This window comes from Salmo salar, chromosome 26, assembly GCF_965601325.2.
Source record: "Salmo salar chromosome 26, fSalSal1, whole genome shotgun sequence".
NCBI lineage: Eukaryota > Metazoa > Chordata > Actinopteri > Salmoniformes > Salmonidae > Salmo > Salmo salar.
This window is the reverse complement of record NC_138316.1, coordinates 38910479-38937893: the sequence shown is the minus strand read 5'-3', so window position 1 is coordinate 38937893 and position 27415 is coordinate 38910479. Positions and strand designations below refer to the sequence as shown.

Sequence of the window (27415 nt, the reverse complement as noted above, 5' to 3'; positions counted from 1 at the left end):
AAATCATATTCTTTTGAATTTAACAACATGAATTGGAGTATTTAGAGTACTATATAGGGAGAGAACATTGAACAGAACAAACCTATGTCAATAACTACATTTAGACAAAAATGCAGATAGAACCTTACAGTCCCAAGCTCTTGATTGGCTGATTTGCCCTTCTCTTCCTTGTTGGTCAGCTTTGGTCAGACATTTGAACCTGTGTAATGGCCATCAGTGTAATGCCTGTCTTTAAACTTGAAAAAGCTTAGGACAGCATTCTTACTTTTCTTACCTTAAATATTTGTTGCTTAGTTTATACTTTTAACCCAGGAATAAGAGCCAATCATGTAACTGGAAGATGCTGCTGTTTGTGTACACTGAATGTGGCCAGAATCTCACTTGCCATTAAACCTTGAACTTCATAGCAATATCGAAGAATGTTTATTTTTTTCAAGGCATTTTATTAATTTACTACTACAGATATACAGTATTATAGACATTAAGGATATTGCATGTGAAACATTTTCAGGATATACAAACAAGGTTGCTCCTAAACACAAAATAACAATTACACACACACACACACACACACACACACACACACACACACACAGAGACTGTACTGAAGACAAAGACACTCATACGAAGCTGGATAAAAGTGGATACCCTGTGAAATGTTTCAAAAGTTACCTTATATGAGATCGGTAGCTCACACATTGTCAAAGCTCTAAACCTCTTCTTACATAGTAAGCCTCAGTTGCTTCCCTTGTTCATCTCTTGGTCTTTGAGACTGAGTGGCTGGCCAGTGGTAATTGGTAGGCCAGGGTCCTGATCACCAGTCACGGAACGGGACAAAAATGGTCCGAAACAGAGAGTAGGTTTCAATCTGAAAATGACCCATGCCTATTCCTCACTGAGGCCTTAGGCCTTCAGCTCTTAAGACTCTTCAGCTAAAAACCTTATCCTGACAGAGTTGGTGTAACTGAGTCAGGTTTGTAGGCCTCCTGGCTCGCACTCACACTTTTTCAGTTCTGCCCACAAATTTTCTATGGGATTGAGGTCAGGGCTTTGTGATGGCCACTCCAATACCTTGACTTTGATGTCCTTATTAAGCCATTTTGCCACAACTTTGGAAGTATGCTTGGGGTCATTGTCCATTTGGAAGACCCATTTGCGACCAAGTTTTAACTTCCTGACTGATGTCTTGAGATGTTACTTCAATATATCCACATAATTTTCCCCCCTCATGATGCCATCTATTTTGCGAAGTGCACCAATCCGTCCGGCAGCAAAGCACCCCCACAACATGATGCTGCCACCCCGGTGCTTCACGGTTGGGATGGTGTTCTTCGGCTTGCAAACATCTCACTTTTTCCTTCAAACATAATGATGGTCATTATGGCCAAACTGTTCTATTTTTGTTTCATCAGACCAGAGGACGTTTCTCCAAAAAGTACAATCTTTGTCCCCATGTGCAGTTGCAAACCTTAGTCTGGCTTTTTTTTAATGGCGGTTTTGGAGCAGTGGCTTCTTCCTTGCTGAGCGGCCTTTCAGGTTATGTCGATATAGGACTCGTTTTACTGTCGATATAGATACTCTTGTACCGGTTTCCTCCAGCATCTTCACAAGGTCCTTTGCTGTTGTTCTGGGATTGATTTGCACTTTTCACACCAAAGTACGTTCATCTCTAGGTGACAGAACGCGTCTACTTCCTGAGCGGTATGACGGGTGCGTGGTCCCATGGTGTTTATACTGGCGTACAATTGTTTGTACAGATGAACGTGGTACCTTCAGGCATTTGGAAATTGCTCCCAAGGATGAACCAGACTGGTGGAGGTCTACAATTTTCTTTCTGAGGTCTTGGCTGATTTCTTTTGATTTCCCCATGATGTCAAGCAAAGAGGCACTGAGTTTGAAGGTAGGCCTTGAAATACATCCACAGGTACACCTCCAATTGACTCAAATTATGTCAATTAGCCTATCAGAAGCTTCTAAAGCTATGACATCATTTTCTGGAATTTTCCAAGCTGTTTAAAGGCACAGTCAACTTAGTGTATGTAAACTTCCGACCCACTGGAATTGTGATACAGTGAATTATAAGTGAAATTATCTGTCTGTAAACAATTGTTGGTAAAATGACTTGTCATGCACAAAGTAGATGTCCTAACCGACTTGCCAAAACTATAGTATGTTAACAAGAAATTTGTGGAGTGGTTGAAAAACGAGTTTTAATGACTCCAACCTAACTGTATGTAAACTTCCGACTTCAACTGTATACTGTACATATATACCATATACATAATCAGTGGCCAGTTTATTAGGTACACTACCCAGTTCACAAAAATAGTACGCTACTACAGACAGTGAGTCAAATGGCCATGGCTTACTATATAAAGCAGGCAGACAGGCATGGAGGCATTCAGTTACTGTTTGATTGAAAATTAGAATGGGCAAAACAAGTGACCTAAGCAACTTTGAGCGTGATATGATGGTCGGTGCCAGGCACGCCGGTTCCAGTATCTCAGAAATGGACGGCCTCCTGGGCTTTTCACGCACGACAGTGTTTAGGGTTTTCAAGAGTGGTGCGAAAAACAAAAAACAACCAGTCAGTGGCAATCCTGTGGGTGAAAACAGCTCGTTGATGAGAGGTCGAAGGAGAATGGCAAGAATCGTGCAAGCTAAAAGGCAGGCCACAAACAGGAAAATAACGGCACAGTACAACAGTGGTGTGCAGAATGGTCCTTGTCACAGATGGGTTACTGCAGCAGATGACCACACCGGGTTCTACTCCTATCAGCTAATAACAAGAAGAAGCCGAGGCCAAATACCTCTATTTTCATGTCATATGACCATAGCACCGGTTCCGATCCAAGCGCCAATGCCGTTTAGCAAACTCCTGGTGGTGCTATGGTCAGATGCCATGAAAATAGAGCTCTTAGGCCACGCACTCGTCATCTCAACATTGCTGACTCTGGGCATATACCTTAATTTGCCGAGCTGAAATGTTTTTGTATTTCCTTACTACACCCACAATGTAATGAGTGTATTGCACAAATACAGGCCTACACAGATACAACATTTCTATTGCTAGACAGACACCTCACACCTTGCAATCTTTATTCTTATCCACCGGGTCAAAGATCCGGTCATTGAATTGATCAGGGGTCCGGTTCTCTGTTTCAGATGGGTTCCCATGCCTCTTGATATTGTAGATGATCTGCAGAGAGAGGAAGACATGAGAAAACGAATGTACTATGATGAGTGGGAGCAGGGTACATACACACATTTTGTCTAGATTGAAGCAGATATTATGCCTCAATATCCTGCATATCATATCAAACATATAGTTTCATATCCCTGCATATAATTAGGCTTGCTGGTTATAGGGTTTTGGTATGCACAGTGCATTAAAAAGTACAATTATATATTAAGGCATCTCAATTTGATGAGAGGATAATACACAGTATCTTGTTTACATGCATCACGTTCAGAGAGGATCTCCGGCAGCATACACCGCTGTTTAGCTTCAGGGCACTTATAGGGGATGTTCCAAGCCAACTCCCTCCACAATGTCTCTGACAATTGATCCCCTAGAACTCAACAATCTAATTGGTCGACGTTACCATCTAAACTAGGCTACGTGTTCCTGGAAACCTTTCAAATCCATAGAGACTAAACAAGATGAAGCTCCTTTTAAATGTGATGCTATTATGGCCATTCACTGGGTGGGCGTCACGTAGGCCTTTAACCACAAAGAATATCGGCAGGCCAGTTTGTAGTATAACATATTTGAGAGGACTTTGGCTTCCATGTGTTTAGGTCAGGACTTCAACAAAAAAAACACACATACTATAAAAACGAAGCCCCTTTGACAAGTTGTTTTAGCTCCTTTTCGTCAAGGTGTCCGTTTCCATCTCTGTCGTACAATTTGAACGACCACCTCAGTCGGTCCTCGAGCTTTCCTCTAAGAACGAGGTGCACTGCTGCCACATACTCCATAAAGTCTAGTGTGTTGTCCTATGGATAAAAACAATTATTGTAGAAGCAAAAATAAGGAATTAAATAAACTTAACACCAATGAATGTGATGTAGGAGAGGATCTTTGTGTGACGTTGTTAGTATTTAAGCGTTTCAGCACCACGGACAGCGCACGGGGATAGCCAAAACTGAACGTGCATACAAGCCAGGGCAGACATTTACATTTCAGTCATTTATATTGAGTCACTTATCCAGAGCAACTTACAGTTGCAATTAGGGTTAAGTGCCTCGCTCAAGGGCACATCAACATATTTTTCACCGGCTCGGGACTCGAACCAGGCTAGCGACCTTTCGGTTACTGGTCCAAAGCTCTTAACAGCTAGGCTACCTGCTTACCTTTAATTCATATTTTTAATTTTGTGTTTCTTTAGGCTATATAACCAAGGTAATATCACAATTAATTAATTGTTTTATGATCTACAACTGTCTCAGCTTCTGACGAAGGCTACTAGCCTACCGATGTCCATGATCCCTCCCTCTAAAGATGCTTAGCTTAATAAATCAGTATACAGGTACCTAAAACCGTACATTGTTTGCATCAAACGATCGAAACACGTTGTCCATGTATGCAGATTCCTCTATCGAATCGCTGTTAATTCCAAAGATTTTCTTGAATTCCCGAAATGCATGTTGCCACTGGGACACTCGCTGGCGAACTTTCGGTAGAGTTCCTGGATATGTGTGAGGGCCACCTCGTCGTCTAGCTCACTGTGTGATTGACCCATGGTTTCAGCAGATCCAAGTCCTTTAAAGGTAGTCTATGAAGTTTCAATGAATAACTTGAATCGATTTCAATCGATGGTAAAAGTAATCTACCACAGCCATTCCTTCCACGCGCTCAGAGACCACACAACAGGTTTGCGCCACGTCAATGAGTTTGAGGATTAACCCAACATTGCAACATTTGGCGATATTTTAGATCCGTTAGTAAGCAATCCAATCAAGACAGGCGGGAACAAATCAAGATACATCAAGCACCAAAACCCGTGTTAGATAAGGTACGATTCCATTGTTTGGATATTTGAGGGGATTATTTAACAATTCACCAAGATTAATGACTGGTGAAGTCAACCGATGACCCTTCACACTCAAAAGGGTTATACCTAGAACCAAAATGGTTCTACCTGGAACCAAAAAGAGTTCTTCAAAGGGTTGTCCTATGGGGACAGCTGAATAACCCTTTTCTGAGAGGGTATAGCCTACTTAGACCACAAAGTCTAAGTCATTTAATTAGCCTTATGTCGCCCACTCCAAATTTGCCTCTCTGCTCTTTATCAGACAAGTCATCAAAGCTAACATGAAGCTTCATTTGCTTGGTATTTATTCAACCTTAGTTTAAATCCAGGGTAGTCTCATTGGAATAAATCCATTTTGCAAGAGCGACCTGAGTAGATTCATGTTTAAGCATATGGATATATTCATTAAACACTGAATACCACATGCCAATGACCTGGTATGTGGGTAAATAGCTAGGATTAATTGAGTGTATTCATTCATTTATTCATTAAACAATTTGAGATGACTGAATAGACTAAGCGAGCACTTTGTATATGTGTTTCAGTGTGTTTGCCAGTAGTTAATATATTCATTGACTTGTATTTAATTAACTTCAGGTGTGTGTCCCAGGTCATCGTGTAACTCACACCTGTGCTCACTGACACATGAACAAGGCAAGGCCTCCAACTTTACATTCCAGAAAAACAAAATGTGAAGTAGTCATTGTTTCCCATATATGCATTTAGCAGCGACACTGAACAAAAAGTGTGTGTGTGTGTGTTGTGTAATAATTAGCCTTAGCTGTGAAATCCAGTTAAGTATTAGCTGAACACTCACCTCTCACCGTGTTATCAACCTACTGTAGTCTGACCCTAAGAGGACAGTTAACCTCAGGGGAATCAATCACCTAAAAAAACAGACTGGGGGTGAACAGACAGATGGACGGACAGCCCCACAGACAGACAGACGGACGAATGGACGGAAAAGGCATACAGAGGTGTCTCACAACACATGTTGCATAAGGAAGTGTGTGTGCATGCGTGTCTGTGTGTGTTAGGAGGATACATCCCTTCATTAATTGCACAGAGTATTAATTATATGAATAAAAATGAAATGTGGTCATCAAAAACAAAAACCTACTGTCACGTCCTGACCAGTAAAAGGGGTTATTTGTTATTGTAGTTTGGTCAGGGCGTGGCAGGGGGTGTTTGTTTTGTGTGTTTTGGGGTTTTTGGGTTATGTTCTATGTTAGTCTATGTCTATGTTTATTCTAGGTTGTCTATGTCTAGTTTGGAAGTGTTTGGGATTGGTCTCTAATAGGAGGCAGCTGTATCTCCTTGCCTCTGATTAGAGACTATATTTAAGTAGGGTTTTTTCTCATTGTGTTTGTGGGTGGTTATTTTCTGTTCAGTGTTTCGTGTACCTGACAGTACTGTTTGGCTGTCGTGTTTTTTCTTGTTTTGTTTAGTGTTCTAAATAAAGTTAATTATGAGCACTCAACCCGCTATGCCTTGGTCTACTCCCTTCGACGGCCATTACAAAACCACCCACCAAAGAAGGACCAAGCAGCGGAGGAAGGAGCAACAGGAAAGCTACTTGGAGTCGTGGACATGGGAGGGGATATTAGATGGTAAAGGACCATGGCACCAGGCTGGGGAGTACAAGCGCCCGAAGAAGGAGCTGGAGGCAGCTAAGGCAGAACGACGGAGGTATGAGGCATTATATCCTCCATTTCAGGAGGAGAGGAGGCAGCCCCAAAAACTTTTGGGGGGGGCACACGGGTAGTTTGGCTGGGCCAGGGGTGAGCCCTAAGCCAACTCCCCGTGCTTATTATGGGGAGCGTTTGGGGTGGAGAGCACCGTGCTATGCGGAAGTGCGCACGGTCTCGCCCATCCACACGCGCAGTCCGGAGCCTGCAGAGACGGCCCACAGTCCGGAGCCTGCAGAGACGGCCCACAGTCCGGAGCCTGCAGAGACGGCCCACAGTCCGGAGCCTGCAGAGACGGCCCACAGTCCGGAGCCTGCAGAGACGGCCCACAGTCCGGAGCCTGCAGAGACGGCCCACCGTCCGGAGCCTGCAGCGACGGCCCACCGTCCGGAGCCTGCAGCGACGCTCCTCAGCCCTGAGCCTGCAGCGACGCTCCTCAGCCCTGAGCCTGCAGCGACGCTCCTCAGCCCTGAGCCTGCAGCGACGCTCCTCAGCCCTGAGCCTGCAGCGACGCTCCTCAGCCCTGAGCCTGCAGCGACGCTCCTCAGCCCTGAGCCTGCAGCGACGCTCCTCAGCCCTGAGCCTGCAGCGACGCTCCTCAGCCCTGAGCCTGCAGCGACGCTCCTCAGCCACGAGCCTGCAGCGACGCTCCTCAGCCCTGAGCCTGCAGCGACGCTCCTCAGCCCTGAGCCTGCAGCGACGCTCCTCAGCCCTGAGCCTGCAGCGACGCTCCTCAGCCCTGAGCCTGCAGCGACGGTCCTACAGCCACGAGCCTTCAGCGGGGGTGGGCAGGTTAGAATTGGGCTGTCATGATTTTCTTGTTTTGTTTAGTGTTCTAAATAAAGTTAATTATGAGCACTCAACCCGCTACGCCTTGGTCTACTCCCTTCGACGGCCGTTACACCTACAGGTGACCTAAATCCACTTTATATTCTGCATATGGACATACAGCCCTAAACATATGGATAAAGAGAGATATACGGCAGATAATGCGTATAACATATAGATAAAGAGGGACATGCAGGGGAGAATCCGTATAACGTATGGACAGAGAGACATACAGCAGAGAATCCGTATAACATATGGATAAAGAGGGACATGCAGGGGAGAATCCGTATAACGTATGGACAGAGAGAGACATACGGCAGAGAATCCGTATAACTTATGGACAGAGAGAGACATACGGCGGAGAATCCGTATAAAGCTACATTGTAATACAATGAGTCATCACAGGTAAGTGCAAAATACAGTGCATCTGGAGTGTCTGAAAGGTTCACAGTGAATGTACTGTACACACATGGGAGAGCATAGAGAAGACCGTTCATGAACCCTGGACACTCTCTCACTTCCCCTCTTTCTCACTCTTCCATCCTCAGAGACTCAGACAGCTGGGTGTGATTTCTTGTTATAAAACAGGTAGTTTGGATGCTGATTGGATCCTCGATGCTGATTGCTCGGTATTTGCATGCATGTTGTGATTTTTTTTTAAAAAGCAGTAAGGCATGTGACACTATAATGAATATAGTCCCAGGTAAATGGGTTGAAAGGCCTTCTGCTAGCACTATCATGACACAACGCGGGACCCAGATGCAGACACAGGAGGCAGATAGTTGGAGTTTAAGATGTTTAATAATCCAAAAGGAGTAGGCAAGAGAATGGCCGTGGACAGGCAAAAGGTCAAAACCAGTTCAGAGTCCAGGAGGTACAGAGTGGCAGACAGGCTTGAGGTCAAGGTAGGCAGAATGGTCATGCAGGCGGGTACATAGTCCAGAAACAGGCAAGGGTCAAAACCGGGAGGACTACAAAAAGGAGAATAGCAAAAGCAGGAGAACGGGAAAAGCCGCTGGTTGACTTGGAAACATACAAGACGAACTGGCACAGAGAGACAGGAAACACAGGGATAAATACACTGGGGCAAATAAGCGACACCTGGAGGGGTGGAGACAATAACAAGGACAGGTGAAACAGATCAGGGTGTGACAAGCACATCAGGACGAACAACGGCATTTACCTGTGACTATATTCATGATATAGCATGGACTCTTGTGCCTCACTGTTTGAACAAACTTCTGCTCTGAGACAACGATGCCTAGTGCGTAGAAATGTTATGTATCACAGTGTCATGTAACAGAGTGGGTGGCAGTGTAGCCTAGTGGTTAGAGCGTTTGACTAGTAACCGAAAGGTTGCAAGTTTGAATCTCTGAGCTGACAAGGTACAAATCTGTTGTAGGTTACATGAAGACCAATGCTGGGAACCCTTGTCATGGATGCAAGGAGGTTTTTCCATTGGGACACCCACCCAAGAAAATACTAGTGGAAAGCTTCTTTCTCCATGAGGTATGCCTATGTGGCTTTGCAAATCAAATCCAGTTTATTTGTCATATGCACAGGATACACATGGTGTACATATACAGTACAATTAAATGCTTACTTACATGTACACCTCTCAACTATGTGACAATAAGACTGTGGTTTATCATGATGGGTGCATCGATTGTCAAATAAATAAACAAAGAATGGTTGCTATGGTGAGACCACTTAATGTTTAATCTAATTCTTGCAAATATAGAAATATAGATATTTGGTGTAAATGTGTTGAATGCACATAATTCTATACAAAATTCTTATTTTTGGTATGAGGATTGTTCTATCTAGAATGATCTGTTGTGTTATCTTTAGTCATTACTTGGATCAAATATCACAGCACTTACTGACTAGATGTTGATCAAAAGGTTAATTACTGATCAAAAGGTTAATTCTTGATCAAAAGGTTAATTCTTCATCAAAGGGTTGATTTAAGTATCTCAAATACAATTTGTGGAAGCTTGATGTGTGGACAATAGTAAAGCTTCAAAATGTGTAAAGATATTCCAAAATGTAGGCTACATTAAAGAAATTACCATAAAATACTTAAAATAACCTCTTTGGGAACTGGCAACAACAGTAGCCAACAGTTTGGTTCACAGTTTAAACTGCTGATATTTAAAGCTTTTTAAAGCTTTTTTGTGATGTCTCGTTGTTTTTTACAGGTATGATGAAAGGATTTGAAGTACTTGACATTGAATAATATAACATATCCCCATTCTAAGTTCTCTGGTGTGATATAAATTCCTTAAACATTATAATAGGTAAAAATAAATATGGGTAACATAACATGATATCACATTTAGGTTACTAATGGTATGATATTTGCATTGATATAATGTTTTGAAATAGCTGCTTACTTCGTACTTGAAAGTATAAGGTTGTGAAATAATTATTTTCATTACATAATATTATTAATATGATAATTTCATAACCACGGTCACAATATTACTGAGTATAGAATTCCATAACCTTTTACATTTGAATCCAATGTAAATACGCAAACTGCAGATAGTGACCCTGTGTAATATCATATCACACAATATGACCTTTGAACTCTGTTTGAAATCTACCAGAGTTCCAGTGAGCTATGACAGCCATGTGCTGAATGAGACTCCATCCTGTCAGCTGGTCAGCACTCAAAAAGAGACCGCCTGTTGTTCTGACATACATCAACGTGCATGGACAGCATGTTAAAAGAACAACTACGAGATGTGATAAGGAGGAAAGTGCTCCATGCCTATGCCTGAACCACCGCAAGCAAACATGGAGGCAGAGACAGATCTTTAGGCCCAAGGCATCAGGTTTCTCATGAGAAAAAGACAAAACTCAGATGCCATTTGAGGGACACAACCCCTCTCTGTGTAGATGGTAGAACCTGTTTGGAGGGCTCAAGTCATTTTTACACAGTTCTGCATGACCCAGCCACTAGCGTTCACGTCCAGCTTGAGCATATTCATGACCCACTCGTCCTTCTGGGCCCCCTCCATGAACTCAGAAAAGGAAATCTGGCCTGTAATAAAAGGAAAAAAATATACATTTGGTGGGCAATGATCCAAGATCTTTCTCACGTTAAGGTTACTGCCTTAGACATAACTCGGATGTAGTGCCAACTTAGTAAGAAAGTAGGAAGCCATTCAGGCTTATTAAAAGTAGGAAGCCATTCATGCTATTAAAAGTAGGGAGCCATTCATGCTTATTAAAAGTAGGAAGCCATTCATGCTTATTAAAAGTAGGAAGCCATTCATGCTTATTAAAAGTGGGAAGCCATTCATGCTTATTAAAAGTGGGAAGCCATTCATGCTTATTAAAAGTGGGAAGCCATTCATGCTTATTAAAAGTAGGAAGCCATTCATGCTTATTAAAAGTAGGAAGCCATTCATGCTTATTAAAAGTGGGAAGCCATTCATGCTTATTAAAAGTGGGAAGCCATTCATGCTTATTAAAAATAAAACAACAAACCAGTAGCAAAACCTCCATCTTTCCTCTGTATAATGGGCCACGTAGCACCTGACCATGAGGATGCCAGAGCTATGTCCCCCTCAAATGGACCACCAATTAGCACTTGCATTACCTAATCCTGGCCATTACATCAGACTGACCAGTGTGTAAAGGTCAGTGACAAAGGTATATTGTCTCCCGCTGATGGAAGATGGCATTAGAACACAAAAGGATATTGCTCAGCCATTGGAATTCCCTGATGACTCCTTTTTTTCCTAGGGACTTAGAATACATTCCTCGATACATTAACATATAAGAAAGTATAAATGACATACAGTACAGCCAGTGGTTTCACCAAATAGCCCTCAGTTAAGGATACTCACTTTTTAGTCAAGGTCAAAGCTGGAGCCCCAGAACTATGCACTGACTCCCTTCTGATGCAAACTGTGGGTCCTCATGTATTAAAATACTTTATTTTACAAGTTTTATCTCTTAGATATGTGACACCACTGAGATCCTCTCAGCCAATTTCCGTGCTACTGTCACGCCATATGTTAAAAGGAGGATACATTTCAATACACAGTATATGCTTGAATTTACATCCAGAAAAGGATAGAAACAGTGCTCAGTGGTACAGATATAATATAGTGTTTACACTGTTAACGTTTAATTATCTTTCTCAGTCATCATATGCTGTATGTGCTGTTATCACCATTTAGGAAGAAGGTACAGAAGAGGTTTTGGTTAAACTTCTCATTACAAATCAGTCCATAATAGTAGATGATTCAGGGGTAATAGCATAAATGCAGCTTTCTGTTTTACATTTGTCCACATGACACCCCACGTATCATCCCTTCACCTTCAATCTCATTCTAACGTTCCAAGACTGTGAGCAGTGGTCCATCCCATCCCTCTGTCCATCTCTTTTGGGCTATCTGTCTCTCCATTCATTACTGACATGCCTCCATGTGAGCCCCATTTCCACCCTCAGACACACAACCCCCCCCCCCCCCCCCCCTTAGAACACAGATTGTTCATCGTGGTGGTTTGATGGAAGTACTGTATATTTGGCACAGATTTGAATGCATGTTCTGCCGTATACATTAATACATCTTAACCGGGCCACTTACCATCATGATTTTCATCGACCAGCTCAAAGATCCTGTCACACACTTCATTAGGTGTCATGTTTATGGCAGTTGTATGAAGCTGGATTTTGTAAATGATCTGCAATTGTATGAGATGCATTTCATTACATACACTTGGGGGAAATAAAGTGTGGTATTTGACAGAAGTGTTTTTTACACTGTTGTCCTATCTGAAATGGTATTCATTTAAAAGGGTTTCAACATAAAGAGATGGATTTACCCCACTGACGAAAAATGTCAAGTTGTATAAACTTTTATATTACAGAAATAATATTTTGTCTAGTGTTGTTTATCTGAGCTTAATTTACTGAGTTCACATAAGGTAACATTTAAGGCAGTGAGGCTGGGTTGACGCACTTGTAGCCTGGTGCGTGGTGCTGGTACTGGGCTTACCAGATTATGTACACGCACCTCCAGGCTAGTGCGGGGAGCGGGAACAGGACGAGTCGGACTGGGTTGACGCACTTCCGGGTCCGCACGAGAGACAGGAGCTGGAAACCCAGGGCTATGGAGGCGCACAGCCGGTCTAGATCTTACCTCCTGCACAACCCGCCTTGGCTGGATGGAACTAGTAGCCCTGTACGAGCGGGGTGCTCGTACAGGGCAGACTGGGCTGTGCAGGGGCCTGATGGTAGCCGTGCGTAGAGCGGGAGTTGGGTAGCCTGGTCCTCGGAGGCGTACCGGCGACCAGATGCGCTGCGCAGGCATCCTCCTACCAGGCTGGATGCCCGCTCTAGCACGGCACCTGCGAGGGGCTGGAATAACGCGCACCGGACTGTGCGTGCGTATGGGTGAGATAGTGCGCTCCTCAGCGAAACATAGCGCTCTCCACCCCATACGCTCCTCCATATAACCACGAGTAGCTGGCTTCCGGCTCTTCTTACGCCTAGCCAAACTACCCGTGTGCCCCCCCCCAACATTTTCTTGGGGGTGCCTCTCGTGCTTCTCCTTCAGCGCGTACTTGGCCTCGTACCACCGCCTCTCTGCCTTGGCTGCCTCAATTTCCCCCTGCGGGCGTCGATAATCCCCAGCCTGATGCCAGGGTCCGGCCCCGTCCAGAACTTCCTCCCAAGTCCACTTCTCCCGCCAGTCCAACTCGAACTCCGTCTGCTCCTTCCTCTGCTGCTTGGTCCTTTGGTGGTGGGTGATTCTGTCACGCTTGTTGTCGGTGAATGAGGACCAAAACACAGCAGGTACGTGAATGCTCATCTTGATTTTTAATTATCTTCAAAACCGAACATACAAAACACAAAAAACGAACACTCGACAAATAAACAGTCTGGTAAGGCACAAGGCTATACACAGAATAATCACCCACAAATCACACATACAAACACACCCTAATATATGGAACTCTCAATCAAAGGCAGATAGACAACACCTGCCTTCAACTGAGAGTCCCAACCCCAATCAACCAAACATAGAAACACACAACCTAGACTAACCATAGAATACTAAACATAAACCAAAACCCGGAATTACTAAATCAAACACCCTTTACACAAAACACACCACCCCGAACCACATAAAACAAATACCCCCTGCCACGCCCTGACCAAACTACAAAACAATTAACCTTATATACTGGCCAGGACGTGACAGGCAGTAAATGTATAGTTACCCAACTGCCTTACAATGTTATGTTGTCTTAATTTAGGAAATCGAGGGTTAACAAAACTAGGTAATAAAGTATTATTAACATTATAATATATCATATATCATATCATCAGTGGGGTAACACATCTTTAGAAATGGAGAAACATTTTTTTTACACTGAAACAATACTCTGACATTAGGCCTTTTTAATGGACAAAGGAAAAAGATTGAGGTCCTATATATACAGTAAATACCAGAGCCGTGAACTCAGCTGACCTATAGGCATGGGGGCTGGTTCAGTTCAGAACCAGATAAACTATAGGATCAGGGCTAGGTGTTCCCAAGAATAATTGGTATTAAAGCCACTTGCTCCTCCCATCCTTTCATCCAATAACGTGTACGGACAGAATTAGATTTGTGAAAACCCCAGTCATCCCACGCAGTCACTTTACCCTGACCTGATCATAATCCCTCACCTGATCCTAATCCCTGACCTGCAGCATATTAAGGCACTGTCCTAATAACATTCGTTTAATGTAATACCTGTATTATACCTGTATTATACAAGTATTATACAAGTCATACAATTTAGAAAACTGAGTACTGCAGATTATACTACCAAAATGTGTCCAGCTGTTCTTACCCTTAGAAAAGAAGGTGCATAGCCTAGCCTAACTGATCTACAACTACTAGTAGCCAACTGCAGGCCAAAACGAAGCAGCCAGTCAATAGCATAATGCAGAGGAAGATGATGTGTAATTTCTTACCCGAATTAGGTTTTTCACCTCTTGTCGGTCTAACTTGCCATTTCCGTCCTTGTCGTAGATTTTAAATGACCACTTTAACCTATCCTCAAGGTTCCCCCGCAATATCAGGTGAAGAGCGGCCGTATACTCCATAAAATCCAACGCGTTATCCTGTGAAAACAATACATGGATTTATTGCATGTTTACCACTTGAATGTATATTGATAACTGAAGCTAATGCAATTAAAGGGATAGTTCACCCAAATTACAAAATGATGTCATTATACCGGTATTAGCATTTTTTATGCATTATGTCCAAATTGAAAGTATCTCAAATTGATTGTGAAGCTCAACAAAGTAATTTATTCTGTGCCTTCAGAAAGTATTCACACCTCTTGACTTTTTCCACATTTTGTTGTGTTACAGCCTGAATTTTAAATTGTTTGAGATTTTTGTCACTGGCTTACACACAATACCCCGTAATGTCAAAGTGGAATCACATTTTTCAATTTTTTTACTAATTAATAAAAAAATAAGTATTCAACCCCTTTGTTATGGCTTGTCTAAATAAGTTCAGGAGAAAAAAATGCTTAACAAGTCACATAGTAAGTTGCAATAATAGTGTTTAACGTGATTTTTTTAATGACTACCTCATCTCAGTACCCCACACATACAATTATCTGTAAGGTCCCTCAGTCGAGCAGTGAATTTCAAACACAGATTCAACCACAAAGACCAGGGAGGTTTTCCAACACTTTGCAAAGAAGGTAGATGAAGGTAAATATTTTAAAAGCAGACATTGAATATCCCTTTGTAGCCTAGTGGTTAGAGCTTTGGACCAGTAACCGAAAGGTTGCTAGATCGAATCCTCAGCTGAAAAGGTACAAATCAGTCATTCTGCCCCTGAACAAGGCAGTTAACCCACTGTTCCTAGGCTGTTATTGAAAATAAGAGTTTGTTCTTAACTGACTTGCTTAGTTAAATAAAGGTAAAAATATATATATATTTTTAAATACACCTATATATATTTTTAAATACACCTCGTCACTACAAAGATACAGGCGTCCTTCTTAACTCAGTTGCCGGAGAGGAAGGAAACCGTTCAGGGATTTCATTATCAGGCTATTGGTGACTTTAAAACAGTTACAGGGTTTAATACATTTGGTTTGGGGGAAAACTGAGGATGTATCTATAACATTGTACTTACTCCAAAATATTAACCTATTTGACAGAGTGAGAAGATAGAAGCCTGTACAGAATAAAAAATATTCCAAAACATGCATCCTGTTTTCAACAAGGCACTAAAGTAATACTGCATAAAATTGGCAAAGCAATTCCTGAATACAAAGTTAAGTTTGGGGTAAATCCAATGCAACACATTACTGAGTACCACTGTCCATATTTTCAAGCATAGTGGTGGCTGAATCATGTTATGGGTATGCTTGTACTTGCAACCTGTTGAGGACCCCTTCCCGCTCTGATCCCGGTATTGGGATTCATTGACAAGTGACCATGGTGGGAAATTCAAAACTGCAAGAATCTAATAATTTCAATTTCTCAAACAATCAACTATTTTTCACCATTTGAAAGATAAACATCTCCTAAATCGAACCACATTGTCCGATTTCAAAGAGGCTTTACGGCGAAAGCATAAAGTTATGTTATGTTAGGAGAGTACATTGAAAATAGCTGTGTGTAATGTTTTGTCTATTCAAAGACAGGCGTCACCAAAAGCAGATAACCAGCTAAAATTATGCACTAACCTTTGACAATCTTCATCAGATGACACTCCTAGGACATTATGTTATACAATACATGCATTTTTTGTTCCATCAAGTTCATATTTATATCCAAAAACAGCATTTTACAGTAGCGGTGAAATTCTGAATTTTTTTCCCTCAAATGCTTCCGGTGAATCAGCGTTACAATTTACAAAATTACTATTCGAAAACATTGGTAAATTATAATATTGTCATTCAAAGAATTATAGATTAACATCTCGTAAATGCTACCGCATTGCCAGATTTCTAAATAACTTTACTGGGAAATCACACTTTGCAATGTGTGCTATGCTAAGAACAATAGGCTAGGATATACAGGTTAGCACCATCTAGTAACCATCTAATATCAATAATACTATTGTAAATAATCCCTTACCTTTGATTATCTTCATCAGAAGGCACTTCCAGAAATCCCAGGTCCACAACAAATGTGGTTTCTTTCGACAAAGTTCATAATTTATGTCCAAATAACTCCAAGTTGTTCCATGTTGTTAGGCGTTCAGTAGGCTCCTCAAAATGTAGGGCGGGGGGGGGGGGGGGGGGGAAGTCACAACGAAAAGTTTTTAAAAAATCTATTTACGTTCGTTCAAACATGTCAAACGTTGTTTAGCATCAATCTTTAGGGCCATTTTTAACGTGAAACATCAGTAATATTTCAACCCGACCTCTCCTGTGTCTTGAAAAACGTTTTTGAAAAATGTCTCGCCTCACATGCACACGCAGGTGCGCGCAATAATGAAGTGACGACATCCCAGGGACGTCAACTTCCCTGCATTCTAATTCGGTCTCTGTTCATCATAGACGCTTCAAACAACTTTATAAAGATCGTTGACATCTAGTGGAAGCCGTAGGAAGTGCAAAATGAATCCTTTGTCACTGTGTGATCTATTAGCAACGACTCGAAAATAGTACAGCCACAAAATTCTCATTTCTTGGTTGTATTTTTCTCAGGTTTTTGCCTGCCATATGAGTTTTGTTATACTTACAGACACCATTCAAACTGTTTTTCAGGATAAAAAAGATACAGAATGGAGCTAAGCACAAGCAAAATCCTAGAGGACAACATGTTTCAGTTTGCATTCCACCAGACACTGGGAGATGAATTCACCTTTCTGCAGGTGATAACCTAAAAGACAAGGCCAAATCTGCCCTGGAGTTGCTTACCAAGATAGTGAATGTTCCTGAGTGGCCGAGTTACAGTTTGGACTTAAATTTGCTTGAAAACTATTGCAAGACTTGAAAATAGTTGTCTAGCAATTATCAACAACAGATTTGACAGAGCTTGACATTTTGAAAATAATAATGGACAAATATTGTACAATTCAGGTGTGGAAAGCTCTTAGTATCTTACCCAGAAACACTCACAGCTGTAATCGCTGCCAAGGGTGGTTGTAACATGTAACGACTCAGGGGTGTGAATACTTATGTCCATTAAATAGTTATATATTTGCAAACATTTCAAAACATTTAATTATGGGGTATTGTGTGAAGACTGGTGAGAGAAATATATATTGAATACATTTTGAATTCAGTAACACAACAAAATGTGGAATAAGTCAAAGGGTATGAATACTTTCTGATGGAAATGTAAATGATTTGAATATGATGCACTATTTTTTTTATATCAGCACCATGAGATTAGCATTTGAAAACAGTGCCAGGGAAACTAAACCACAGCATTGATTGCTGTCATACCTTGCCCATAGACTGCTTACAGGGTAAGGAAACCAATATTACATTTCGTAATTTGGGTGAACTGTCCCTTTAACAGCACAATGGATGAATAGAACGGATTTCAATTTTTTTGTAACATTATTTCCTGATTGAAAAATGTTTTACCCACTTCACTTACCCTGTTTGTGTCGAATGAATGGAAGACAGTCTCAATGTACAAAGTCTCTTCCTCGCAGCTAGCTAGTACACCAAAGATCCGTTTTAATTCATGCAGGTGCAAAGCCCCACTTGGGCACTCCTTCATAAAAGTCATACACAGCTCCTGAATTTGCTCCAAATCCATCTCCTCATTGTGGCTTTCTGCTTGACCCATTGTTACAGTTCACTTGGATGGTAGAAAATATTTTCTACAAGAATTCAAGCAAATATAGTTCAACATAAAGGTTATAGGTTAGTCTGGCTACTACACATGGCTACCGAAGCATCTGCTCACACGGTCCCATCAAACTAAATGCCTTTACTCCACTTGCCAGAAACTATGGCCTAATGGGGGACTGGACAGAGTTGTATATTTAACCTTTCAATCACATTAACTAAGCAATCTCTGGGTCGTTTGCCAAAAAAAAAGGTGAGCTCTCACCTGATCATTCAAGAGTGCATGTCCTGACATACTCCCTAGGCATGTCCTGACATACTCCCTAGGCATGTCCTGACATACTCCCTAGGCATGTCCTGACATACTCCCTAGGCATGTCCGCTCCCCGGCAGCCGACTACCCCAGCTGCCTGCTCAGGCCCAGAAGTATTCACACCCCTTGACTTTTTCCACATTTTGTTGTGTTACAGCTTGAATTTAAAATGGATTAAATATAGATATTTTGTGTCACTAGCTTACACTAAAAAAGGGATCCGAAAAGGTTCTGCGGCTGTCCCCATAGGAAAACACTTTTTGGTTCTGGGTAGAACTCTTTTGAGTTCCATGTAGAACCCTCTGTGGAAAGGGTTCTACATGGATCCCAAAGGGGTTCTACCTGGATCCAAAATAGTTATACCTGGAACCAAAAGGGATTCTTCAAAGGGTTCTCCTATGGGGACAGCAAAATAACACTTTTTTTCTAAGTGTACACACAAAAACCCATAATGTCAAAGTGGAATTATGTTTTTAGACATTTTTACAAATTAATTAAAAATGAAAATCTGAAATGTCTTCAGTCAGTAAGTATTCAACGCCTTTGTTATGGCAAACCTAAATAAGTTCAAGAGTAATGTGCTTAACAAGTCACATAAGTTTCATGGACGCACTCTGTGTGCAATAATAGTGTTTAACATTCTTTTTTAATGACTAGCTTACCTCTGTACCCCACACATACAATAAAAATTTCATTTAAAACAGACCCTCTTATCTTATCTTAAGGTTGCTACACTATATATACAAAAGTATGTGGACGCCCCTTCAAATTTTTGGATTTGGCAATTTCAGCCACAACCGTTGCTGACAGGTGTATAAAAATCGAGCACACAGCCATGCAATCTCCATAGACAAACATTGGCCTTACTGAAGAGCTCAGTGACTTTCAACATGGCACCGTCATAGGATCCACCTTTCCAACAAGTCAGTTCGTCAAATTTCTGCCCTGCTAGAGCTGCCCTGGTCAACTGTAAGTGCTGTTATTGTGAAGTGGAAACGTCTAGGAGCAACAACGGCTCAGCCGCGAAGTAATAGGCCACACAAGCTCACAGAACGCGACCGCAGAGTGCTGAAGCATGTAGCTCGTAAAATCGTCTGTCCTCAGTTGCAACACTCACTACCGAGTTCCAAACGGCCTCTGAAAGCAACGTCAGCACAATAACTGTTTGTCGGGAGCTTCATGAAATGGGTTTCCATGGCCGAGCAGCCCCACACAAGCCTAAGATCACCATGCGCAATGTCATGCATCGGCTGGAGTGGTGTAAAGCTCGCCGCCATTGGACTCTGGAGTTGTGGAAACACGTTCTCTGGAGGTAGGAATCACACTTCACCATTTGGCAGTCCGACGGACAAATATGGGTTTGGCGGATGTCAGGAGAACGCTACCTGCCCGAATGCGCCATGAGAGTTATTTAAGATACTCTTTAACCTGTTGGGTCTAGGGGGCAGCATTTGCACGTCTGGATAAAAAAAATGTACCCGATTTAATCTGGTTACTAATCCTACCCAGTTACTAGAATATGCATATACTTATTATATATGGATAGAAAACACTCTAAAGTTTCCAAAACTGTTTGAATGGTGTCTGTGAGTATAACAGAACTCATTTGGCAGGCAAAACCCTGAGACATTTTCTGACAGGAAGTGGATACCTGATGTGTTGTATTGACTTTAAACCTCTCCCATTGAAAAACACAGGGGTTTAGGAATATTTTGGCACTTCCTATTGCTTCCACTAGATGTCACCAGCCTTTACAAAGTGTTTTGAGTCTTCTGGAGGGAGATCTGACCGAACAAGAGCCATGGAACGGTGATGTCCCATTAGACACCTGGCGCGCTACTTCATGTTGGGTACCCTCGTTCCAATACGTTATAAAAGGCTATGCATTCGTCCACCTTGAATATTATTCATGTTCTGGTTAAAAAAGGCCCTAATGATTTATGCTATACAACGTTTGACATGTTTGAACGAACGGAAATATATTTTTTCCCCTCGTTCATGACGAGAAGTCCGGCTGGCTTACATCATGTGCTAACGAGACGGAGATTTTTGGACATAAATGATGAGCTTTTTTGAACAAAACTACATTCGTTATGGACCTGTGATACCTGGAAGTGACATCTGATGAAGAGAATCAAAGGTAATGGATTATTTACATAGTATTTTCGATTTTAGATCTCCCCAACATGACGTCTAGTCTGTATCGCAACGCGTATTTTTCTGGGCACAGTGCTCAGATTATTGCAAAGTGTGATTTCCCAGTAAGGTTATTTTTAAATCTGGCAAGTTGATTGCGTTCAAAAGATGTAAATCTATAATTCTTTAAATGACAATATAATATTTTACCAATGTTTTCTAATTTTAATTATTTAATTTGTGACGCTGACTTGACTGCCGGTTATTGGAGGGAAACGATTTCCTCAACATCAATGCCATAGTAAAACGCTGTTTTTGTATATAAATATGAACTTGATAGAACTAAAAATGCATGCATTGTCTAACATAATGTCCTAGGAGTGTCATCTGATGGAGATTGTAAAAGGTTAGTGTATCATTTTAGCTGGTTTTATGGTTTTGGTGACCCTGTCTTTGACTTGACAAAACATTACACACAACTCTTGTAAATGTACTGTCCTAACATACTCTAAATTTATGCTTTCGCCGTAAAACCTTTTTGAAATCGTAAAACGTGGTTAGATTAAGGAGATGTTTATCTTTCAAATGGTGTAACATAGTTGTATTTTTGAAAAATTTGAATTTTGACATTTATTTGGATTCAAATTTGCCGCTCTTGAAATGCACCTGCTGTTGATGGAGTGCACCACAGGTGGCACGCTAGCGTCCCACCTAGCCCCAAGAGGTTTTAAGGTAAAATACTCTTCATAAGGTAAGGTTTCAGATGTTTTCGAAAGATAGGCAGGGACTCCGGTGTAATGACTTTAGGGGAAAACTTGTTCCACCATTGGGGTGCCAGGACAGAGAAGAGCTTTGACTGGGCACTCCCATAGCGGTGGGAGGGCCAAGAGACCAGAAGTGACAGAACGGAGTGCTCGGGTTGGGATGTAGGGTTTGAGCATAACCTAAGTAGGGGCAGTTCACCTTGCTGTTCCATAGGCGAGCACCGGGATCTTGAAGATGATGCAAGCTTTGACTGGAAGACACTGGAGTGTGCGGAGGAGCAGGGGGACATGGGAGAACTTAAGAAGGTTGAACACCAGGTGGGCTGCGGCATTCTAGATAAGTTGCAGGGGTTTGCTAGAACAAGCGTCGAGCTCAGCCAACAGGGAGATGCAGTAGTCTAGATGGGAGATGATAAGTGCATGGATCAGGACCTGCTATATTTAATGTGTGAAGAAAGGTGTTCCTCTAAGGATATTGTAGAGCATGAACCTGCAGGAGCGAGTCACTGCTTTGATGTTTGCAGAGAACTACAGGGTGTTGTCCAGGGTCACGCTCTGGGAGGACGACACTGGCGTTATCAACCGTGATGAAGAGGTCTTGGAGCAGGCAGGCCTTCCCCGGTAGGAAGAGCAGCTCCTTCTTGTCAAGGTTGGACTTGAGGTGGTGGGCCGACATCCAAGCTGAGATATCTGACAAGTACGCAGAGATGTGTAGTTGAGTGTCATCAGCATAGCAATGATAGGAGAGACCAGGTGAGGATATGACAGAGCCGAGTGACTTGGTGGAATGAGAAAGAGGAGAGGCCCTAGAATCGAGCCCTGGGGACACCAGTAGTGAGAGCACGTGATGCAGACACAGATCCTCTCCAGCCACCTGGTAGGAGCGACCTGCGAGGTAGGATGCAATCCAAGAGTGAGCAGAGCCTGAGACGCCCAACCCTGAGAGGGTGGAGAGGAGGATCTGATGGTTCACAGTGTCTAAGGCAGTGGATAGATGGCATGTCCTGACATACTCCCTACTTAGGCTTTTGTCTGTCACTCAACCAAATGGCAATCCTTTAACTCACTGTACTATTGGCTGATGCTTTTGAGTGTGTACTGTACTCTTAATCCGTAATTGCAAGGACTGACCATCCATGAGATCCAAATTATAGTTTTAAACATGTTTTGAGGCCATACAGTGTTTATTTACAAATACATTGTTTACAAACAATGGAGTAAAGAAAAGCTTATATTTAGGGTTCTGATGGGGTGTGACAGTTGGAAACAGAGTACCTATTGTTAGGTTCTAATTCTCAGTCTCTTTCATGATCATGTGAAACGTCAATTGCTATGGAAATGCTGGGATGTGTTTTCAATTATGTTAACCTCTATGGGCTAGGTGGGACGCTAGCGTGCCACCCGTGGTGCACTCCATCAACAGCAGGTGCATTTCAAGAGCGGCAAATTTGAATCCAAATAAATGTCAAAATTCACATTTTTCAAACATACAACTATTTTACACCCTTTGAAAGATAAACATCTCCTTAATCTAACCACGTTTTACGATTTCAAAAAGGTTTTACGGCGAAAGCATAAATTTAGAGTATGTTAGGACAGTACATTTACAAGAGTTGTGTGTAATGTTTTGTCAAGTCAAAGACAGGGTCACCAAAACCATAAAACCAGCTAAAATGATGCACTAACCTTTTACAATCTCCATCAGATGACACTCCTAGGACATTATGTTAGACAATGCATGCATTTTTAGTTCTATCAAGTTCATATTTATATCCAAAAACAGCGTTTTACTATGGCATTGATGTTGAGGAAATCGTTTCCCTCCAATAACCGGCAGTCAAGTCAGCGTCACAAATTAAATAATTAAAATTAGAAAACATTGGTAAAATATTATATTGTCATTTAAAGAATTATAGATTTACATCTCTTGAACGCAATCAACTTGCCAGATTTAAAAATAACCTTACTGGGAAATCACACTTTGCAATAATCTGAGCACTGCGCCCAGAAAAATACGCGTTGCGATACAGACTAGACGTCATGTTGGGGAGATCTAAAATCGAAAATACTATGTAAATAATCCATTACCTTTGATTCTCTTCATCAGATGTCACTTCCAGGTATCACAGGTCCATAACGAATGTAGTTTTGTTCAAAAAAGCTCATAATTTATGTCCAAAAATCTCCGTCTTGTTAGCACATGATCTAAGCCAGCCGGATTTCTCGTCATGAACGAGGGGAAAAAATATATTTACGTTCGTTCAAACATGTCAAACGTTGTATAGCATAAATCATTAGGGCCTTTTTTAACCAGAACATGAATAATATTCAAGGTGGACGAATGCATACTCTTTTATAACGTATTGGAACGAGGGTACCCAACATGAACTCGCGCGCCAGGTGTCTAATGGGACATCATCGTTCCATGGCTGTTGTTCGGTCAGATCTCCCTCCAGAAGACTCAAAACACTTTGTAAAGGCTGGTGACATCTAGTGGAAGCAATAGGAAGTGCCAAAATATTCCTCAGCCCCTGTGTTTTTCAATGGGATAGGTTTAAAGGTAATACAACACATCAGGTATCCACTTCCTGTCAGAAAATGTCTCAGGGTTTTGCCTGCCAAATGAGTTCTGTTATACTCACAGACACCATTCAAACAGTTTTAGAAACTTTAGAGTGTTTTCTATCCATATATAATAAGTATATGCATATTCTAGTTACTGGGTAGGATTAGTAACCAGATTAAATCGGGTACATTTTTTTTATCCAGACGTGCAAATGCTGCCCCCTAGCCCTAACAGGTTTTAAAGGTAATTATGATGCAACTATGATGGTGATACGATATGGAATACAATTATCATGAATATTAAGGCTATACGCACTACATGTTACACACATAGACACTCAACCATGCAAATTGGCAGAGTTATTATGTATTTGGACATCACACAATATAGTCTTACTCTTATACAGACATCATACACACTCTCATTATAGCACATCCAATATCATACACATCAACCTACTCAGATTTGTTACACACATAATTTGTCTCAATTTTCTAACATCTGTGGCATTGGCTCACAGGCACAGGCAAGGGAATAAAACAAATATTGCTAGATCCTATTTCTTGAATTCTAAATATCAGACATTTGAAAGCTCTAGTTTTGACCTTCATATTACCTCTGATGGCAGTAACTTTACAAGCACTAATTATAGTCAATTTAGTCTGAGAATAGTATCTAGTTATGGTAAGGGGTGAAATAAGTATAGCCAGTTATAATTTTAACGGTTTAGCAGATTATAAAAAAAGATCAGTCTTTACATGGCTAAAAGAAAAGGAATATAACATATACTGTTTACAGGAAACTCACTCTACATCTTTAGATGAAGTTGCGTGGAAAAAGGAATGGGGTGGTGAAATAATTTTCTGTCATGGACAAAGGAACTCAAAGGGTGTGATTTACATTGACATTTACGTCATTTAGCAGACGCTCTTATCCAGAGCGACTTACAAATTGGTGCATTCACCTTATGATATCCAGTGGAACAACCACTTTATAATAGTACATCTATATATTTTTTTGGGGGGAGGGTAGGGGGGAGGGTTAGAAGGATTACTTAACCCTATCCTAGGTATTCCTTAAAGAGGTGGGGTTTCAGGTGTCTCCGGAAGGTGGTGATTGACTCCGCTGTCCTGGCGTCGTGAGGGAGCTTGTTCCACCATTGGGGTGCCAGAGCAGCGAACAGTTTTGACTGGGCTGAGTGGGAACTGTGCTTCCGCAGAGGTAGGGAGGCGAGCAGGCCAGAGGTGGATGATGATATTAATTGATATTAATTAACAGAAATTTTGATCTGAATGTACAATAGTCAGGAATGATTCGCAAGGAAGGTGGATCCTTTTAAATATGAAAGTGGACGAAAAAGAGATTTGGCTCATTAATCTATATGGTCCAAATCAGGATGATCCACACTTCTTCGAAAACATTTATACCAATTTATTGAACTTACAGGAAACAAATGATCTAATCATTATGGTAGGAGACTATAACACAGTGTTAAGTACTTCAATGGACCGTAAAGGTAATCACTCTACAAACTATCATCACCATGCCCTTAAGGAAATCACAAATATTATGGACACATTAGAAATAGTGGATATTTGGAGACTAAAAAACCCCGACCTAGTGAGATATACATGGAGGAGACTTAATCAAGCTAGTCGTCTTGACTACTCTCTTGTGTCTTTCTCTCTTGCATCAAAGGTTAAAAGAGTTTTAATAGGAGACAGAATGCGATCGGATCATCATCTAATTGGCATTCACATAACTCTTATAGATTTTCCACGTGGATGGGGATATTGGAAATTTAATCAAAGTTTACAGGAGGATGTTATGAGAATTTTGTTCTCAATGTTAACTTCAATTAAAAATACTCAGTCTGCCACCCAGAATGTGTAAGATTCTGGTTGAATAACACAGACGGAGGCCCAGCTTACAAGAATCAGAAGTGTTTATTCAGGAGAGCGCTCTGAAATCCATTGTACAGAGACATCATTATATACCAGGCTTCGTATTTACGCACACACATACACACACACATTAAGGCCCAGATCTCTTAACACTGTAGATCATTACCCAGCCGACAGTTTCATTCCTCTGAGATTAGGGAAAACTTGAGGGGGACTCCCTCTCATATCTTAAACCCTCAGAGTTCAAGCTAGGGCAGGTCAACCACAGTTTAACAGTTCTGGGTGTTTACTTAAACACACAGACACACATTCTTCTCTTATCCTAGTCCAACCTCATTATACTTATGTTTAACCCTTTAGTTACTCATTCCACATGCTATATAGACCATATCCCTAATAGTTAAGTCTCAGGGTAGAATTATTTAATCATTACATTCAAACATATAAATCCCTTTACAGAGGACAACTTATTTTTAACTAAGACAAAATAATTTATAACTGCATTTTCCCAGTATAATATAGGTTCAGCAAATCCCCTTATTGTTTTGGATACCTTTAAATGTACCTTCAGGGGTCATTCAATTCAATATTCATCAATAATAAAAAAGCAGTTTCTGGCTAAAGAGACAAGACTAACAAGAGAAATCCATGAACTAATAGTACAGGTAGATAGCAATAAAAACGATACTACAGAGATACAAAATAAGTTAGAGGAAAAACAAAAAGAACTTGAGGAACTTATTCAAGAACGATCTAATGTAATCTATTACAAACATAAAGCAAACTGGATGGAATATGGAGAAAAATGCACAAAATTCTTCCTGAATCTCCAATACAGGAACGCTAACAAAAAGAATTTGCAGAAACTCGTTACTGAAGACGGAGTCATCTATGATTCTCCGAATATACATTTTAAAAGAGGAAGCTAATTATTTTAGGCAGATGTTCTCTTTTGTGTCTCATCCTCTCCCACTGAATGAAGATTATGGTAAGGAATTCTTTCCAAATAATATATAAAATGGAAAATGAACAAATGTACAGAAAGATCAGTGCGAAAGCCAAATTACAGAGGAAGAACTTTTTGAGGCAATTAAATCCTTTCAGTCTGGAAAAACCCCAGGGCTTGATGGTATACCGGTAGAGGTATATCAAGTATTTTTGATGTACTAAAAGCTCCATTGTTAGATTGTTTTAACTACTCCTATAGAAATGGTAGTCTGTCAGGTACTCAGCAGGAAGGTCTGATTTCTCTATTATTAAAACAAGACCCAGATGGCAAATATAAAGACCCAGTCTATCTAAAAAACTGGAGGCCCCTTACACTTCAATGTTGTGATGCAAAAATACTAGCAAAATGCATAGCACTCAGAATTAAAAGGGTTT

The 27415-nt window shown here is 41.2% G+C and overlaps 1 protein-coding gene and 1 long non-coding RNA gene across 2 annotated transcripts; both read right to left on the bottom strand.

Moving 5' to 3' along the window:
* Window positions 1-2184: 2184 nt before the first annotated feature.
* Window positions 2185-4737, bottom strand: LOC106562740 (uncharacterized). Its single transcript, XR_001319088.3, has 3 exons — window positions 4537-4737; window positions 3833-3999; window positions 2185-3199 (listed from the first exon to the last, which is right to left on the bottom strand). It is a non-coding gene; the product is annotated as an uncharacterized LOC106562740 (long non-coding RNA).
* A 5620-nt stretch (window positions 4738-10357) lies between these two features.
* LOC106562749 (guanylyl cyclase-activating protein 2-like) lies at window positions 10358-18551 on the bottom strand. The gene is made up of 4 exons (XM_045708834.2): window positions 18153-18551; window positions 14541-14690; window positions 12160-12256; window positions 10358-10601 (listed from the first exon to the last, which is right to left on the bottom strand). The coding sequence occupies exons 1-4, from the start codon at window positions 18345-18347 to the stop codon at window positions 10480-10482; spliced, it is 564 nt and encodes a 187-aa protein (XP_045564790.1). The 5' UTR covers window positions 18348-18551; the 3' UTR covers window positions 10358-10479.
* Window positions 18552-27415: the final 8864 nt, after the last annotated feature.

Bases quoted from the DNA above. Each gene is read 5' to 3' on its own strand.
- LOC106562749 (XM_045708834.2), bottom strand. From the start codon at position 18,347: ATGGGTCAAGCAGAAAGCCACAATGAGGAGATGGATTTGGAGCAAATT. The intron at 12,257-14,540 runs GTAAGAAATTAC...ATACAATTGCAG, and splicing joins AGGTGAAAAACCTAATTCGG to ATCATTTACAAAATCCAGCT. The intron at 10,602-12,159 runs GTAAGTGGCCCG...CTTTTATTACAG, and splicing joins GGTCGATGAAAATCATGATG to GCCAGATTTCCTTTTCTGAG.